The sequence below is a fragment of the Choloepus didactylus genome, chromosome 8 (genome assembly GCF_015220235.1).
Source record: "Choloepus didactylus isolate mChoDid1 chromosome 8, mChoDid1.pri, whole genome shotgun sequence".
Taxonomy (NCBI): Eukaryota; Metazoa; Chordata; class Mammalia; order Pilosa; family Megalonychidae; genus Choloepus; species Choloepus didactylus.
This window is the reverse complement of record NC_051314.1, coordinates 66588886-66605051: the sequence shown is the minus strand read 5'-3', so window position 1 is coordinate 66605051 and position 16166 is coordinate 66588886. Positions and strand designations below refer to the sequence as shown.

Here is a 16166-nt window from a genome sequence, read left to right as displayed (position 1 = left end):
GCTAAAGTAGGTTGTGACCTTTTAGTAGCTAAGGTAAACAAGTGACTACAACTCTGTGTCTCTTAGTTCAGATTAGCAGGAAAAAAAAATTCTCTCTGATCAGCCAGTATCTTGACTGGCTTTGCATTTGCTATTCACCCTTGGTTAGGTCAGCTAGGGAGGAGGAAGGGGAAGCTAATTGTATATACCTCTTGAGGCAGTGGGTGAGGTAGATCACGGTAGAAGGTGAAGTTGGGAGTACCTGGCAAACTGACTGATCTGTCCATTATGCTGTTGATGGGTATAAGATCCTCACAAGGTCAAATACTTTGAAAAATTGCAAACTGGGTATTAGCAACTATTCTCTTCTAAGAATCAACCAGGCTTCCTATTCACTAATAATAACCTTTCTCTCTTAGCAAGAGATACATGCTCCTTTGTACATGGGCATCCTGATTCTAGTCACCAGTTATTGCCTCTGAGAGGTTGACAGAAACCATATAGTCTCTACTCAGTGGTTCTCTGTCATGTTCCAGGGTTTCTCAAAGTGATGCCCATGGGTCATCTGCATTAGAATCTCCTGGGAAGCTTGTTTAAAGTGGAATAAATTCCTGGCAATTTCTGCAGAGGCTGGAGTGGGAGGAGCTGGGCATCTGGAGTTTAGACATATGCTTTAGGTGATTCTCAAGCACATTAACGTTTGGGAACCACTGAGCCAGACAATAAGTTACTTGAGGTCAGGAGTCCATGTTTGTCTTGTTCAGGATTGTACCCTTGGCACATTGAAGACACCTGATAAATGTATTGAAGAATAAATCTCTTACATCAACAATATAGTTATTATATACAAATGGATAACAACAATGATGAGGCCTAACTCATAATTACTGATTAAATCATAAACTCATAATTATATTATAATACCAAATTATTTCTCTTGATTACTAATAATATTCATAAGGTGTCAAAAATTAGCCCATTATTGTGATACTTTTTTTTATTGAGATTGTTCACATACCGTACAATTATCCAAAGATTCAAAGTATACAGTCAATTGCCCATGGTACCATCATACAGCTGTGCATCCATCACTACAATGAATTTTTCAAATTTTATAACAATTTCATTACTCCAGAAAAGAAATAAAGACAAAAAAAAGAAACTCAAATCCTCCCATACCCTTAATCACCCTCCCTCCATTATTGATTCATAGTATTGGTATAGTACATTTGTTACTGTTGATGAAAGAATGTTAAAATACTAACTGTAGTATACAGTTTGCAATAGGTAAATTTTTTCTGTTATTAACTTTTAGTTATAATGTCATACATTTGTTCTAGATCATGAGGGAGATTTCTAATATTTGTACAGTTAGTCATGGACATTGTACACCACAGGATTCACTGTTTTATACATTCCCATCTTTTAACCTCCAACTTGACTTCTGGTGACATACGTGACTCTGAGCTTATCCTTTCCACCACATTCACACACCATTCAGCACTGTTAGTTATTCTCACAATGTGCTACCATCACCCCTGTCCTTTTCCAAATGTTTAAGTTCACCCTAGTTGAACATTCTGCTCATGATAAGCAACTGCTCCCCATTCTTTAGCCATGTTCTATATCCTGGTAACTTATATTTCATGTCTATGAGTTTACGTATTATAATTAGTTCATAACAGTGAGACCTGCAATATTTGCCCTTAAGTGTCTGTCTTATTTCACTCAATATAGTGCCCTCAGGGTTTCTTCATCAACCCATTTTTTTAAAGACATTTTTGTTAACACACCATACATTCCGTCCTAAGTAAACAATTGATGGTTCCCTGTATAATTATGTATTTATGCATTCACCACCATCACCACTATCTATATAAGGATCTCTCCATTCCTTCCACAAAAAAGGAGGAGGAGACAAAGAAGGTAGAGAGATAAAAGAAAAAGAGAGAGAGAGAAAGAGAGAGAGAGAGAGCAAAACAAAACATGACAGCTAGGAAGCAACAAAAGGAAAGACAGCATTATACTAAAGTAGAATAAAGAGTCAGACAACATCACTGATGTCAAGAGTCCCATACCCTTCCCCCATGCCCCCCCCCCATATGCATTTACCTTTGGTATATTGCCTTTGTTATATTAAAGGAAGCATAATACAATGTTTCTGTTAACTATGGTCTCTAGTTTGCATTGATTATATTTTTCCCCCAATCCCACCCCATTTTTAACACCTTGCAATGTTGACATTCATTTGTTCTACCTCATGGAAAAACATATTTGTACCTTTTGTCACAATCATTGAGCACCCTAGGTTTCACTGAGTTATACAGTCCCAGTCTTTATCTTTCCTCTTTCCTTCTGGTGTCCCACATGCTTCTAACCTTCCTCTTTCAACCATACTCCCAGTTATCTGTTCAGTGTACTTACATTGCTGTGCTACTGTCTCCCAAAATTTTGAGTTTCAAACCTCTCACTCCTGTCTTTTCCTTTCTGCCTGTAGTGCTCCCTTTAGTGTTTCCTGTAGAGCAGGTATCTTGTTCATAAATTCTGTCATTGTTTGTTTGTCAGAGAATATTTTCAACTCTCCCTCATATTTGAAGGACAGTTTTGCCGGATATAGGATTCTTGGTTGGTGATTTTTCTCTTTCAGTATCTTAAATATATCACCCCACTTCTTTCTTGCCTCCATGGTTTCTATTGAGAAATCCACACATAATCCTATTAAGCTTGCTTTGTATGTGATGGATTGCTTTTCTCTTGCTACTTTCAGGATTCTCTCTTTATCTTTGATGTTTGATAATCTGATTATTAAGGGTCTTGGTGTAGGCCTATTCAGATCTATTCTGTTTGGGATATGCTGCGCTTTTGGATCTGTAATTTTATGTCTTTCATAAGAGATGGGAAATTTTCATTGATTATTTCCTCTGTTATTGCTTCTGCCCGTTTTCCCTTCTCTTCTCCTTCTGGAACACCCATGACATGTACATTACTGAGTTTCATGTTGTTATTCAATTCCCAGAATCATTGCTTATATTTTTCCATTCTTTTCTCTATGTTTTTTTGTGTGTAGGTTTTCAGGTGTTTTCAGGTGCTTTGTTCTCTAGTTCCTGAGTGTTTTCTTCTGCCTCTTGAGATCTACTGTTGTATGTCTCCATTGTATCTTTCATCTTTTGTGTTGTGCCTTTCATTTCCATAGATTCTGCCAGTTGGTCTTTCTAACTTTTGATTTCTACCTTATTTATGCCCAATGTTTTCAGTATATGCTTCATCTCTTTTGCCATATCTTCCCTGAACTTTTTGAATTGATTAAGCATTAGTTGTTTAAATTCCCGTATCTCAGTTGAAGTGTAAGTTTGTTCCTTTGACTGGGCCATAACTTCATTTTTCTTAGTGTAGGTTGTAGTTTTCTGCTGCCTAGGCATCTGGTTTCCTTGGTTATACCAATCAGGTTTCCCCAGACCAGAAGAGGCTCAGGTCTTGACAGGAGGCAATAGTATCCAGTTTCCCTAAGAATGTCTTAGAAGATTGATACACCCTGTGGGGCCTCAAATCATTATGATTATCTGCCCAGCAGGTGACACCTGTCAGCCTGTAGCTCCAGACTTGTGTAAGGAGGTGTAGCCTGTGGCTGTTTTCCCCCAGGCTCTGGGGTCTGGCTCTGAATGGAAGGTGGTGGTAGAGTTTGGCACCACCTTCTTCCTCTTAGGGAAGATACACTCCCTAGGGAGAGGTCATTTACATTTGAATAGTCTCTCTGCCTGTGCTATCTCCACCCTTGTCTGGGTCAGAGTGCTGGAAACTGAAAATGGCTGAGGCTTTCTCCATTCAGCCAAAAAAGGGACAGAAAGCCCCCTTTCAGGGCTGGTCTGCAGCTCCTGTCAGTTTCACCCATTGACAAGAGATAGCACCGGGTCCTTTTGGCTTCCCTTCCCTCCCAGAGAGGTCCTCCGGCTCTCCAAGGTCAGTCGTCACCAAAAGCCTCTGTCTGCTTTTTGGGGATTCATAGCTTTCATTGAGCAGTCAACATTTGTTAATTAAAACTTCATTTGGAGCTGGGCTGAGCTATATATGCTTGCTCGGAGAATGCTGTTCTCTAGCACCGTGAGGCTTTGCAGTTTGGACTGTGGGGGGAGGGGCTCCCGGCTTGGGTCCACAGTTTTTACTTACAGATTTTATGCTGCGATCTCGGGCATTCTTCCCAATTCAGGTTAGTGTATGATGAGTGGACAGTCACGTTTGTCCCCCCACAGTTATTCCCAGATTATTTACTAGTTGTTCCTGGTTGTTTTATTAGTTGTTCCACTCCTTTCTATGTGGCCATCTTCTTCAATCTGTGATATTTTTAATAGCCAGAATTCTCCTTTGCTTTTTACAGTTGTACTATTATTCAGTCTTGCTTTCAGCCTACATTCCTGTTCTTCCACAAATGGCATAAGTATGGTTTTCATGGCCAATATTAGTCTAACTTCAATTACTTTCCTATCAGTCCATTTTGAGGCAGAGTATTTGTTTATATTTATACTCTCTGCTCACCTTTCTCTTAGTTATTGCTATTGCATTTGATAGCTGTAGAGTGAATGGGGATGTGAAGTGATGATGGGTATGCAGATAACTTGTTAGTGGTCATTCTAAGAGTCTCTGCAAGATGGAAGTGGGATATAGTCTTTGGTTTCCTTTTCTATTTTGATAAAAATTGTTTTTATACTAATATAAAACAAGTAGATTAGCACTTTTATGTTTTTTGCAATTTACAGTAATTTCATGAACTTTTTGAAATCCTATCATATTTCTGATAGTTATTTACCCTCCCTACTCCATGACACTGAATCAAAATGTTATAACATTGAATGGAGGGAGGCATGTTCCAGCTCTGCCTATCCCGTATATACACAGTTAATTTTCTTCCTTTTTCTGCCATTGGGAGAGCTACCAATTCTGGCAAAGTCCCTCCCCCACTACCCGTTCCCTCTCTCAACAACTCTATGGGTCCTGGTGATGTCCTCTGGAGTCACAGAGATTTAGATTAAGTTTAACCTACTTGTTTTTCTATATATCTGCCCTTTTCTAATATGAAATATATTCCACATTCAAAATATATCCAAATTTCAAACAATTCTTATTTCGCCCGCTGCTATTACCCGTTTTTGCCTGGATTACTGCAATAACCTCTTTATTTGTCTCCATGCTGCCCCCATTGCCCTGTCCCCACAGCCTATTCTCAACATAACTGCCTGAGTGATATAAGTGAAATCCTGTCACTTCTCTACCCAAAATTCTCCACATGGCTTGCCAACTCATTCAGGTACTGGCCAAAGTATTTACAATTGCCTAAAATACCATACCTCTTCTGACATATAGTAAGCATACAATAAATTTTTATTGGATGAGTGGATAAATTTGAGAACTTTTTATTCCTCTTATCTTCAAATAAATTTCAAAAAGTTCCGTTTAGGAAATGGCTTCTAGACTTCCATTCTGGACATTTTCCTCTATGTGAATTTTCATTTTTTAGTGTTTCCTTCTTAAAATGTGGCACCAAGATATGAGCGCAGTGCTCCAGCTTTTGCATAACCAGCAAGGCTTACTCCAGATGTTCTTCCATTACTGCAGCCTAGGAGTGCATTAGCTTTTCTGGCAGCCATGTCATAACATGGGATCACATTCTGTTTACAGGTAACTAAAATTCCCGTGTCTTCACCCAGAAACTGATGTCAATTCAAATCTACTCGTTCTTGCACGTGTGCAGTTGATGTTTTGAAACTATGAAAGCACAGACCAGAAATTATCTTCTTTCACAGGATCTAATTTGTTTTATTACAGAGGGATTTGCATCACAGTCTCTAATAGCTCAGCTTTGCTACTATGGAAACATTGTTAGTTGTTACTATTTTTTTTTCAGCCATTAAATTTCCCATCAACTTGTCCACCTTATTTTCCAACTGGTGTGTAACACAAAAGTTTTTCTTTTTTTTTAACAGAGGTTATTTTTGCTAGATAATTTAAATATTTCTCCTGATAGATATGGCTAATTTTGGAAAGAAAAGTTTAAACAAGATTCAGAAAGCATGAGTACTGTCCCATTCACTAGCTTTGTAATCTTGGACAAGAAAATGAAATTGCCTCAGTTTTATCACTTGTATAAAATGAGAATGATGCTAACCTGCATCTGCTATTCGATAGTGTCACTCTAACTTCAATGATAGTGGAATTGCCAAAGCAGTATTGATACAAGACAAAAAATGGCCAGATACCTTAAATTGAGTTGTGATCAGACTAACTTCTCTTATCCTCTACTTAGTTTTTTTAAAGTATAGTTTCATAGTAAAAAACAGTTGGTCTAGAAGTTAGGATACCTGGGTTTTAGTTCTAATTTTCTCACTGACTAGTTGAGTGATGTTGGACAAATAATGTTACCTGATAGCTTTCATTTTCTTAATCTGAAAAACAGTAGGATTTGCCTCTATACCCTTGAAGAGCCTTCTCAGCTCCAAAGTGTTATGATTCAAAGACAAAGGAAATTGAATGCAGAAAGAAACACATACATTGGAATAAAAAAAAGATCATCATCCTGGCCCAAACTCAAGAATAATATAAATCTTATTTGCACATTTGTCTTCATTAAGGTACATGTCTGGTGGCTTCTATAATGATTAAGATATCTATGCTGCATTTCAAATTGGGGCAGAGGTGCAATCCCTTTAAGAAGACCTTTAGTTAAAAGACCTAAAATACCAAAATGAAACCAAGGAGTTCAAGTAATTTAGAGAAGTTTAGGTAAAATAGAAAGAGTTTTCCACTTACTGAATATGAGTTCTTAGCTCAGGCCTCCATCCAAAGCCATGCATTAATAACAATAATGCATCTTGCTTAAATAAAAACAGCTTATCTTTTTATATAAGGTTTAAAAGATGGAAACATTAGCTATAAATTATTTTTTTCTTTTCTGTAGAACAAATGAACCACTTGGACTTTCACACAAAAATATCAAAATTGTGAGTAGAGAACTTCAGTTAAATGATACATAACATCATTAGGAATGATAGATTAGGACATTAATGTGAGTTCCTTTTATAAATTTTGTTTTTATTGAAAAAATAATTCAGCATTTAAGACAATTAAAATAAATTAATATTAAGTTATTCATAATCCCACTACTGTAATGTATTTTTAAAACTTTTGGTTCATTATTTTTTGCTTTAGAGGTGCATTTTTGTGTTCCTTAACTTTTTGGGAATAATCACCCTTAGGCCTTCATGGGGAGAGTCCATTATCAACAGGGAGAATAAATGATTGAGGAGAACCTTCAGAAATTTGACTTGGCAGGTTTTAAGACATCATTCTCTTTGTTCTGCTTTATTTCACTGCCAACTCTTTTTCAGTTTCATTCGCAGGTTCCTCCATAAATGTTGGAATACTTCAGGACTCAGTTCTCAGAACTTTTCTCATTACTATCCTGCCAATTTCCATGGCTTTAAATTTCTTCTATCTGTTGCTGACACTCACATTTATAACTTTAGCCCAAAGCTTCCCCCTTGAACTTCAGACACATGTATGCATCTGCTTGCCAGACTCCTTTACTTAGAAGTCGCAGATATAACATATCCAAACAAGTCTCTTGATTCCCCCACCCCCAACTTACTGTATCCCTAGGCTGCTACATCTCAGTAAATAGCAATTATTTTCTTCTTGTTGTTCAGCCCAAAAGCTCGGGGTCATTTTTTACTCCTTCTTTCCTCTCATATCCAACTACCAATTTGTAAGCAAATCCTGCTATCTCTACCTTTAAAGTATATTCAGAATCCAAATACTTGTCACCCTGTTCCAAACTAATAATCATTTTTGTACCTACATTTTTGCAATAGTCTCCTAACTTGTCTCTTTGCATCTCCCTTTCCTCTCCTAAGGTCTATCCTCAACACAACAGGGCCTTAAAATGTAAAGTAGATCATGTCGCTCTATTGCTCAAAACCATATATTCATCCAGAGTGAAATCATGCAGCCTTATGAGGCCTGCATTCCTCCATCATCAATGATCTAACCTTATCTCCCACCACTCTTCGTGCTACCTGCCCCCCCCACCACCACACATCCTACACTGGCTATGCTGGCTTCCCTGTTATCCATTGTCTTGAAGAGTGTTGTTTCATATACTTTGACCATTTTATTGTTGTAGCATCAGGGAAGACACTACAATCCCTGCTATTACATCTTAATAGGAAGCAGAAGTCCCAGGACATAGGGTTTCAATATACCAAGGGAATGACAAGTGCAAAAAACTGGGTAGGAATGTGCAAGGTAAGATCATGCTTTGAACAGTAGCCATATTCTTTAGGGGTCAAATGAACAATGAAAGGGCATACAACATTCAGAGATGTTCCTTATGTGTGGATGGGCAGAAAAAACTCTCATTTAGAAGGAAGTGCCAGAGGTCAGGAGCTGGTCTCAGTCATGAGTGAAGGAAGAGGAGGCTTTCCATCACATCAACAAAAACTAACAGTGGTCCTCTTCTCCTACTATTCTCTCTATCTGTGCTTAAGCCCCTGGGAAGTACAGATAATAAACTTCAAAGAATACATGAACCAAAGTTTGAAAGAATTATAAAACACAAACTGGATGACTCTCTATGCCCCTTTCATACGATGTTCTCTTCCAACAAATAAAACTACATTTAAAGAAAGGACTCCTTTGAAAAGAATGAATAATCAATAAACTGAAGTGTTCAGATCTCTTTGTTTTCACCATTCCTCATATGATGTGAGGCAGAAAAACATGGGTACTAACATGCCTTTTGCTGTTTACGGAAACCAAACCTCTGGAGCATACAAATCTGGGCCACAGTCTTCTTTGCAGGTACATTCTTTAAACCTCAAGATCAATTTGTGGATTCATATTTCTATCCTATTTCTATAAAATCCTATAGGAGTCCTATGCCTAATGAATTTCTTCTTTACGTGTTACCTCCAAGTCTCCCAATGCCATTTTGGGATATGTGGTATTACTTTATTATGCATCCAACAAATTTGTATAGGGTATGAGTAAGCTAGGAGCTGGGAAGGATGCAAACTTCAATAAGACACAGATCTCATCGTAAGGAACAGAGTCTGGGGGAAAATAAGACAAGTACTGAATAACAATAATAAAAAACTACAACATGATAAGTATTGTAAGAAAGTGCTTTCAGAAAGTTTTGGACTTAAAAGAGATCTTAATGGTCTAGTAGTCTTACTTTCAGATTTTAGAGTTGAGTAAACTGCACTCTGGGCAGTACAATCTAGTCATGTGAGGCAGTATGGTGGATAGATAAGTTTCCTAGGACTGCTGTAACAAATTACCACAAACTTGGTAACTTATAACCACAGGAATTTATTCTTCCATAGTTCTAGAGGCTAGAGGTCAAGGTGTCAGAAGGGCCAGGCTCCTTCTGAAAGCTCTAGGGGAAAATCTGTTCCATGCCTCTCTCCTGGCTTCTGGAGGTTGCGGGCAGTCGTTGGTGCTGCATCACTCCGATCTCTACCTTCATCTTCATAGAGTGTTCTCCCTGTGTGTCTTTGTGTCCCTGTGTCTTCACATGGAGTTATGGATTGAATTGTGTTCCCTAAAAAGAAATGTTGAAGTCATAATCTCGAGTACCTGTGAATATGACCTTATTTGGAATTAGGGTCTTTGGACACGTGATTAGTTAAATGAGGCCAAACTGGATTAGGGTGGGCTCTAATCCAATAGACTGGATTGTCAGAGGAATTATATGGCATTCCCCAAATAATTTAAGGCAGCTAAAAAGATGCATACCATATTAGGAAGACACAACAAAAATAAAATTATATTTTAAAATGAAGCACACAAAAATGAATTAGAAAATTAAGATGGAGTCAGCAATGGGATTAATTTATGCCATTATATATATACCACAGAGTCCTGTACACTTGCTATGGCTGGGACATAAATGTGAGTTTAAACTTCCTAGCTATCAACTTGAAGGAAATGTGGCAAGTCACCAAACTGACAGGTTAAAAACAAATGAGTTGCTCTGGAAAAGTGCAACTATTTTAATATTGAGATCAGAAAGCACATTTTTTAAGGCAGTGAGCCATACTCAGCAATATCTTAATGTGAATACAATGCCATGTTTTATATCATTGTTGTTTGGAAAGTCCTTCAATATAAACTGGTACATATCATGGTGAAAGGCATTCTATTGGGAACCTGGGTGTATGGGTTGGTAGGAGTGGGGCAGTGGTGATGTGGCCCAAGCAATATGGATCTCTGATGAGCATGCTTAAGGCAGAGATAAAACTTAAAACATCTAGAGGAAGAGACAGAAATCCTATCCTTCAGGAATCCATTGTAAATGTTCTTCCAGTGAAAGTTTTAGAAGTTATGTAGTAGGAGTGAGTTTGAGATTGCACTCCCTAGCAAATGTTTGTTGCTTGTCCATGTTGCCAATTAAGAAGTAGAGCCTTGTCCTTTAAAAGTTAGCCAATCTGGAAGCGGTAATAGAATACACTGATAAATGAGAAGAATACTGGAAGTGAGCAGTAAGAGTTCATAGAGAGTACGGGATCTGCTCAGTCACCCAGATAAACAGTAATTATAACCCCATATATTTCCATACAATAAATCATATTCCCAATATCTTCACAGAGGAAACATTTCATGTAGACTGACACCATACATATGTAAGATCTTTGTAAAATATAAAGCGTACGTCAGTGATAGTTGTCATTGTTATTAGTATCTGGCTATACTGCCTAACATGTAAACAACATATTTGAACAGAATTTTCATATACAGTATTAATTCCTCATTTCCCAAGTATTTATTTAATACATATGGTGTGTCAGGAAGGGCAGGCAATATTATCACCCTTTTTAAAAGAGAATAAATTGAGGTTAGGAGAGCCTCAGATTTTCCCAAAGTCTACATATCTTGCTGCCCCATAGGATTGAAATGACCAAAAACTACATTGCCAAAGCCCTCAATCTTCATTAAATCTTAAATGTGATTATTTAAATGCTTTGAACAAAGTTTAACCACTTCTATTTCTGTCTGCACAGTAGCATTTTCCTTAATTGCTATTGCATGGAGTTCTCAGGAGCCATGCCACAGAAATGGATGCCCACAATGTTTGGTTTTACATTACTGGCTAACATTTAAAGAGTGCACATGGCATGTCAGGAATGATGCTAAGCACTATGCAGACATAATCTCATTTAATCCTTAAGATTGTTTCTGAGGAAGGTAAATCATCCCTTTTTTATGTGTAAGGAAACTAAGGTTCAGAAAGATTGTCTTGTCCAAAATCACAGCAGAAATATAAATTATGTGACAATCCTTACAGGAGGACATTTACAGAGTGATGAAAATCAGAGGCTGAACCAACAGACCTTTATGGTTCCTACATGAAGAGACAGTATGGGTGGAACAAATGCTGCACTAAGGATAAAAGTAAGACAAGACTGTGCATATATCTAATTTTGTTTAACTTCAAAGCTCACAGCTTCTCCACAGCGCGCCACTGAGACACAGGTGTGGTGCGTTTGTAATCATTTGATTCCCAAACCAGGAAATAATGGTAATAAACTTTGTGTCACCATTATCATCATACTGGCTAAAATTTACTGAGCACTTTCTATGTGCTGAACACTCTTCTAAATGCTTAACAATCATAGATTCAGGAACAATATAAATTAAAACTCACCACGATACAGAGCAAGAGCTGCCCCTCCATATAAAAGTATTTATTTATTTATTTATTTTTGAGGTAATGGTAAGCTGTAGCTAAGAGAAGTAGAAAATTAAGGTTGCTAAGCATTATTCTGCTGTTGGATTCAGGATATGGAAAACAGTATCTGTGCTTTTGACTACCATGTTTTTCTGGTCAGATGTGTATAATGTAATAGGGTAAAATAATTTATCAGACAAAAAAGTATTGTTGTAGTGTGCTAGGTAGTATGCAAGATGTTGCAGGGTAGCTACTAGGATTTAGTACTCAAAAAGCGTCTACTCTGCCAGGGATTGAGGAAAATGGAAGAGATCTTTACCAAATTGGGCAAATTTCACTTCTCTGAGCTTCAGTTCCTATTCTGTAAATGAAGGGGTTGGATTTCCAGGTCTTAGTTTTGTGTTTTTGACTTTGTGTGAAGATTCCTCCTCATCATCTTCCACAATTCCCAGGTCAAAATATTTGTCTTATACTATCCTAGCTTTGCAATTCATTAATTCATTCAATCGATGTTTTTTGAGCTTTTACTAGTGTCAGGCACTACGGAGCTGAAGTTGCCAATGATAGAAGCAAGGTTCCTTCTATTGGTTGGAATGGTGCTAGGAAGGAAATAGAGGGGATGATGTTATGTGTTTTTTTCAGCCATAAAATGAAGCAAATGAAGGCCTAGCAAGGTCATCAGATATAAAAAGGGGGGAAATTATAATACTTAACAACTATCTAATGATTGAATAATCATTACTCTTGAAATTGTGAGTGGTCTACTCTATATCTTCACCTGGAAATGGAAAGGAGAAGGAGGTGGCTTCTCAAAAGAACAGCGAGGGAAAGTCAAATGTAAAGACAAACCGTAAAGAGAGAATCTGTAATCAGATAGGGAAATTGCCATTCTAGCCTGGTCATCAAAATTTCTGAGTCTCTCTAGGCTCCCCCGGACAGCAGTAAAGTGGATAGAAAGAAAAATAATACCATGAACTTCAAGGTGGATTTCCTTCCAATTATTACTGCCCTGGTGACAGGAACCTGGGAAGAAGAGGTCAAGGTGTGGTTAGCAATACACAGTTCTCGGGAATGGCACTTAGAAGGGCAGGGCACAGAACAGCGGGAGGAGACAGACAGAAGGAGGAGATCAAGCGCAGGGACCTCAAGGTGAGAGCGTAGAAAAACAATTCACAGCGGGAGCCGCGCGCGGTTCAGGTGGTCCTTTCCCGCTCAGGTGAGCTCCTCCAGCGCCTCTTATTGGCCGAGGCGTCCGCGGCGCCGGGAGGGCGACGCAGCCGGGTCTAGTTCAGGGTCTAGGGCAGCGCGTCACTTCCGGTAGCGCGGAGCTTGTAAAACACCCTGGAGAGAAAATGGCGGCGGCAGCGGCATCGGCCCCTCAGCAGCTCACGGATGAGGAGCTTTTCTCTCAGCTCCGTCGTTATGGCCTGTCTCCTGGCCCGGTGACGGAGAGCACCCGCCCGGTCTACCTCAAGAAGCTGAAGAAGCTTCGAGAGGAAGAGCAGCAGCAGCAGCACCGGTCCGGGAGCCGCGGCAACAAGACGCGGAACAGTAATAACAATAACACGGCAGCCACCACCGTCGCAGCCGCGGGACCGGTGGCGGCGACCGTGGGGATGGGGATCAGGCCAGTCTCGGGCGACCTCTCCTACCTACGGACCCCTGGGGGTCTCGGCCGAATGTCGGCCTCGGGTCGGGAGAGCCCCTTGGGAGAGCCTGGGGGCGCCTTGGCCGCCCCCACGGCTGGCAGCAAAGTGCTGCTGGGCTTCAGCTCGGACGAGTCGGACGTGGAGGCCAGTCCCCGGGACCAGGCCGGCGGCGGGAGGAAAGACCGGGCTCCGCTCCAGTACCGCGGGCTTAAACCGCCGCCGGCTCCCCTGGCCGCCAGCGAGGTGACTAACAGCAACTCAGCCGAGCGAAGGAAGCCCCATTCGTGGTGGGGGGCCAGGAGGCCAGCTGCCTCCGAACTGCAGACTCCGTCGGGGAAAGATGGAGCAGTGGAGGACGAGGAAGAGGAGGGAGAAGACGGTGAGGAGAGGGACCCGGAGGCCGAGGAGCCGCTGTGGTCAAGGCGGACGGTGAATGGTAATCGGCTTCTTCCCTACATCTGCCGGGAAAATTATTCGGACTCGGAGGAAGAAGGGGACGACGACGTGGCCTCCACCAGGCAAGTATCAAAAGACGAGTGCCTTTCCCGGCATCGGCCCAGAAGGAGCCATAGTAAACCTCTTTCTCAGCTGACTGCTAAATCTGCCGGCAGCAGGCTGGAGACCTCGGTTCAAGGAGGGGGAGGATTCGCGATGAATGACAGGGCGGCGGCTGCCGGGAGTCTAGACAGGAGCCGAAACCTCGAAGAGGCGGTGGCGGCGGCGGCGGCTGTGGAGCAGGGAGGAGGGTGTGATCAACTGGACTCCAGCCCCATTCCTAGATACCGTGTTAACGCTAAGAAATTGGCCCCTCTCCTGCCCCCGCCACTTACTGACATGGACTCCACCCTGGATACGTCAACAGTCTCACTTCGTAAAACCAATAATCATATCGGCGGTGGGGCCTTCAGTGTGGACTCCTCCAGGATTTATTCCAACAGCTTCCCTCCCAGTGCTGCTGTGGCCGCCTCCAGTTCACTCAGGATCAATCACTCCAATCATACCGGCTCCAATCATACCTACCTGAAAAACACATACAACAAACCGAAGCTTTCCGAACCTGAGGAGGAACTTCTCCAGCAATTTAAACGGGAGGAGGTGTCCTCCACCGGGGGTTTTAGTGCCCACTACTTGTCGATGTTTCTCTTAACTGCTGCCTGCTTATTTTTCCTTATATTGGGACTGACTTACTTAGGGATGAGAGGGACAGGAGTATCCGAGGATGGAGGACTCAACAGTAAGTATTAAACTCAGTGGGTAAGGTAACAAGGGGAATGTTGTTAGTGATTATGCTTTAACTGCAGTTAGCATTTTCCATGTGGTGACTTTTACCTGCAAGAACAAGGTTTAACAGTGAAAAGCAACAGATTGAAAGCATTTGTATCACCTTTCCTTAAAAAGTATTATGGTTATCAGAAAGATATCCCATGGCTGATTTAAAAATTTTTTCTTTATGATGTATCGTGTATTAAATCAAAACAGCGTGTTAGAAAAAACCAAAATATTACAATCTCAAAATATTACAGTCTTGTTAGGAAAATTAATTTTGGGTGTGTGACTTAGATTTTCCTTCAGCTTTTTTTGTGTGTGTGTGCAGATACCAGTTACTCAAAGGTTTCAAAATATTTTCTTTGTTAAGGGGTAACGTAAATTCAGTGTCTCTTCAAATTGAGTTGTGATTCTAAGCTCACTTGAAATTTTGGTTAAATATTTTGCAGTACTAAGTATACATGGGTTGTTCTGTAATTTCGTTTAAGTGAATGAATCTTGAAAGTAGCAAGGTACTCCAAATTGATTTTCCAGCCCAAAGCGTCTCCTTTCTCCCTTGTGAAAAAGTAATAGTAGGGCAGTGCAGGAGCTTGGGGTCAGGTTTACCTGGATTGGGTTCCAGACTCTGCTATTTACTTGCTAGATATCTGTAGGCAGGTGTGTTCATTCATTCAGCCAGCAACTGAGCAGTTCCTCTATGTGCCAAGCACGCGGTATACAACAGTAAAAAGTCAGTCTCCTTTCTCCTTTAAACCCAAAAAGGATATCATTTTATGTTCTGTGAAGGAAATAAAGAGGGAGTGATTGGTGTGTGCTACTTTAGATTAGATGGTCAGAAGAGGGTACTTTTTGAGGTAAGATTGAAGTAGGGGAAGGAGCCAGCCTTCTCAAGAGCAAAAGATCATTCTGGACTTAGAGGAAAAGAGGAAAGGCTCTGAGTTTAGCAAGAACTTTCCTGTAGGCTGACGTGGTTAGAGCACCTTGAGCAAGAGGGAGAGGGGAAAAAAAGTTTGAGCTTCTGTTTCCTAATCTATGAAATGATGGTAACTGACTAGAAAGTGGCTGTGAGGATTAAAAGAATGTAAATTAGTGCATGATGGATTGCTGAATAATATTTTCTCAGTGTTAGGTCTCTGTTCCTACTCCCTCTGAAAACGTCCCACCCTTTTTATCTAACATGAATTCTTTGCATCATGATTTGTTCTTATAAAATTGGCTCATTATTTTAGCTTTATTTCATAATAGAGTCAACAATGCAATTAGCAGACTCAGAAAAAGAGTAGGGGTCAAAATAGTGTAAGCTTTGATTTAGATATAACCAATGTTAAGATGGTCAAATATTAGATTATTAATCATATTGCTTGATTAGAAGAGTTGGAAAAGGGCTGAAATCCAACACTCACTGTATTCGGTTCCCTAGGAGCAAGAGTGATGTGAAATATCCTTCCCCACATATTTGGAAAATGTGGGAAAAAGGGAAATAAGATTACACTGGAAGTTAAATTAGTAAAATTCCCATAAATCAAATTACATTACTTATCAACAATAGAAAG

At 40.1% G+C, this 16166-nt stretch overlaps 1 protein-coding gene across 1 annotated transcript in view; it reads left to right on the top strand.

The window, feature by feature from the left end:
- The first annotated feature begins 13025 nt into the window (after positions 1-13025).
- Positions 13026-16166, top strand: part of LEMD3 (LEM domain containing 3) — a 66876-nt gene continuing 63735 nt past the window's right edge. The window contains exon 1 of the mRNA XM_037845892.1: positions 13026-14581. Within this exon, the coding sequence (XP_037701820.1) occupies positions 13051-14581 (1531 nt within the window). The 5' untranslated portion in view covers positions 13026-13050. The remainder of the gene's footprint in view (positions 14582-16166) is intronic.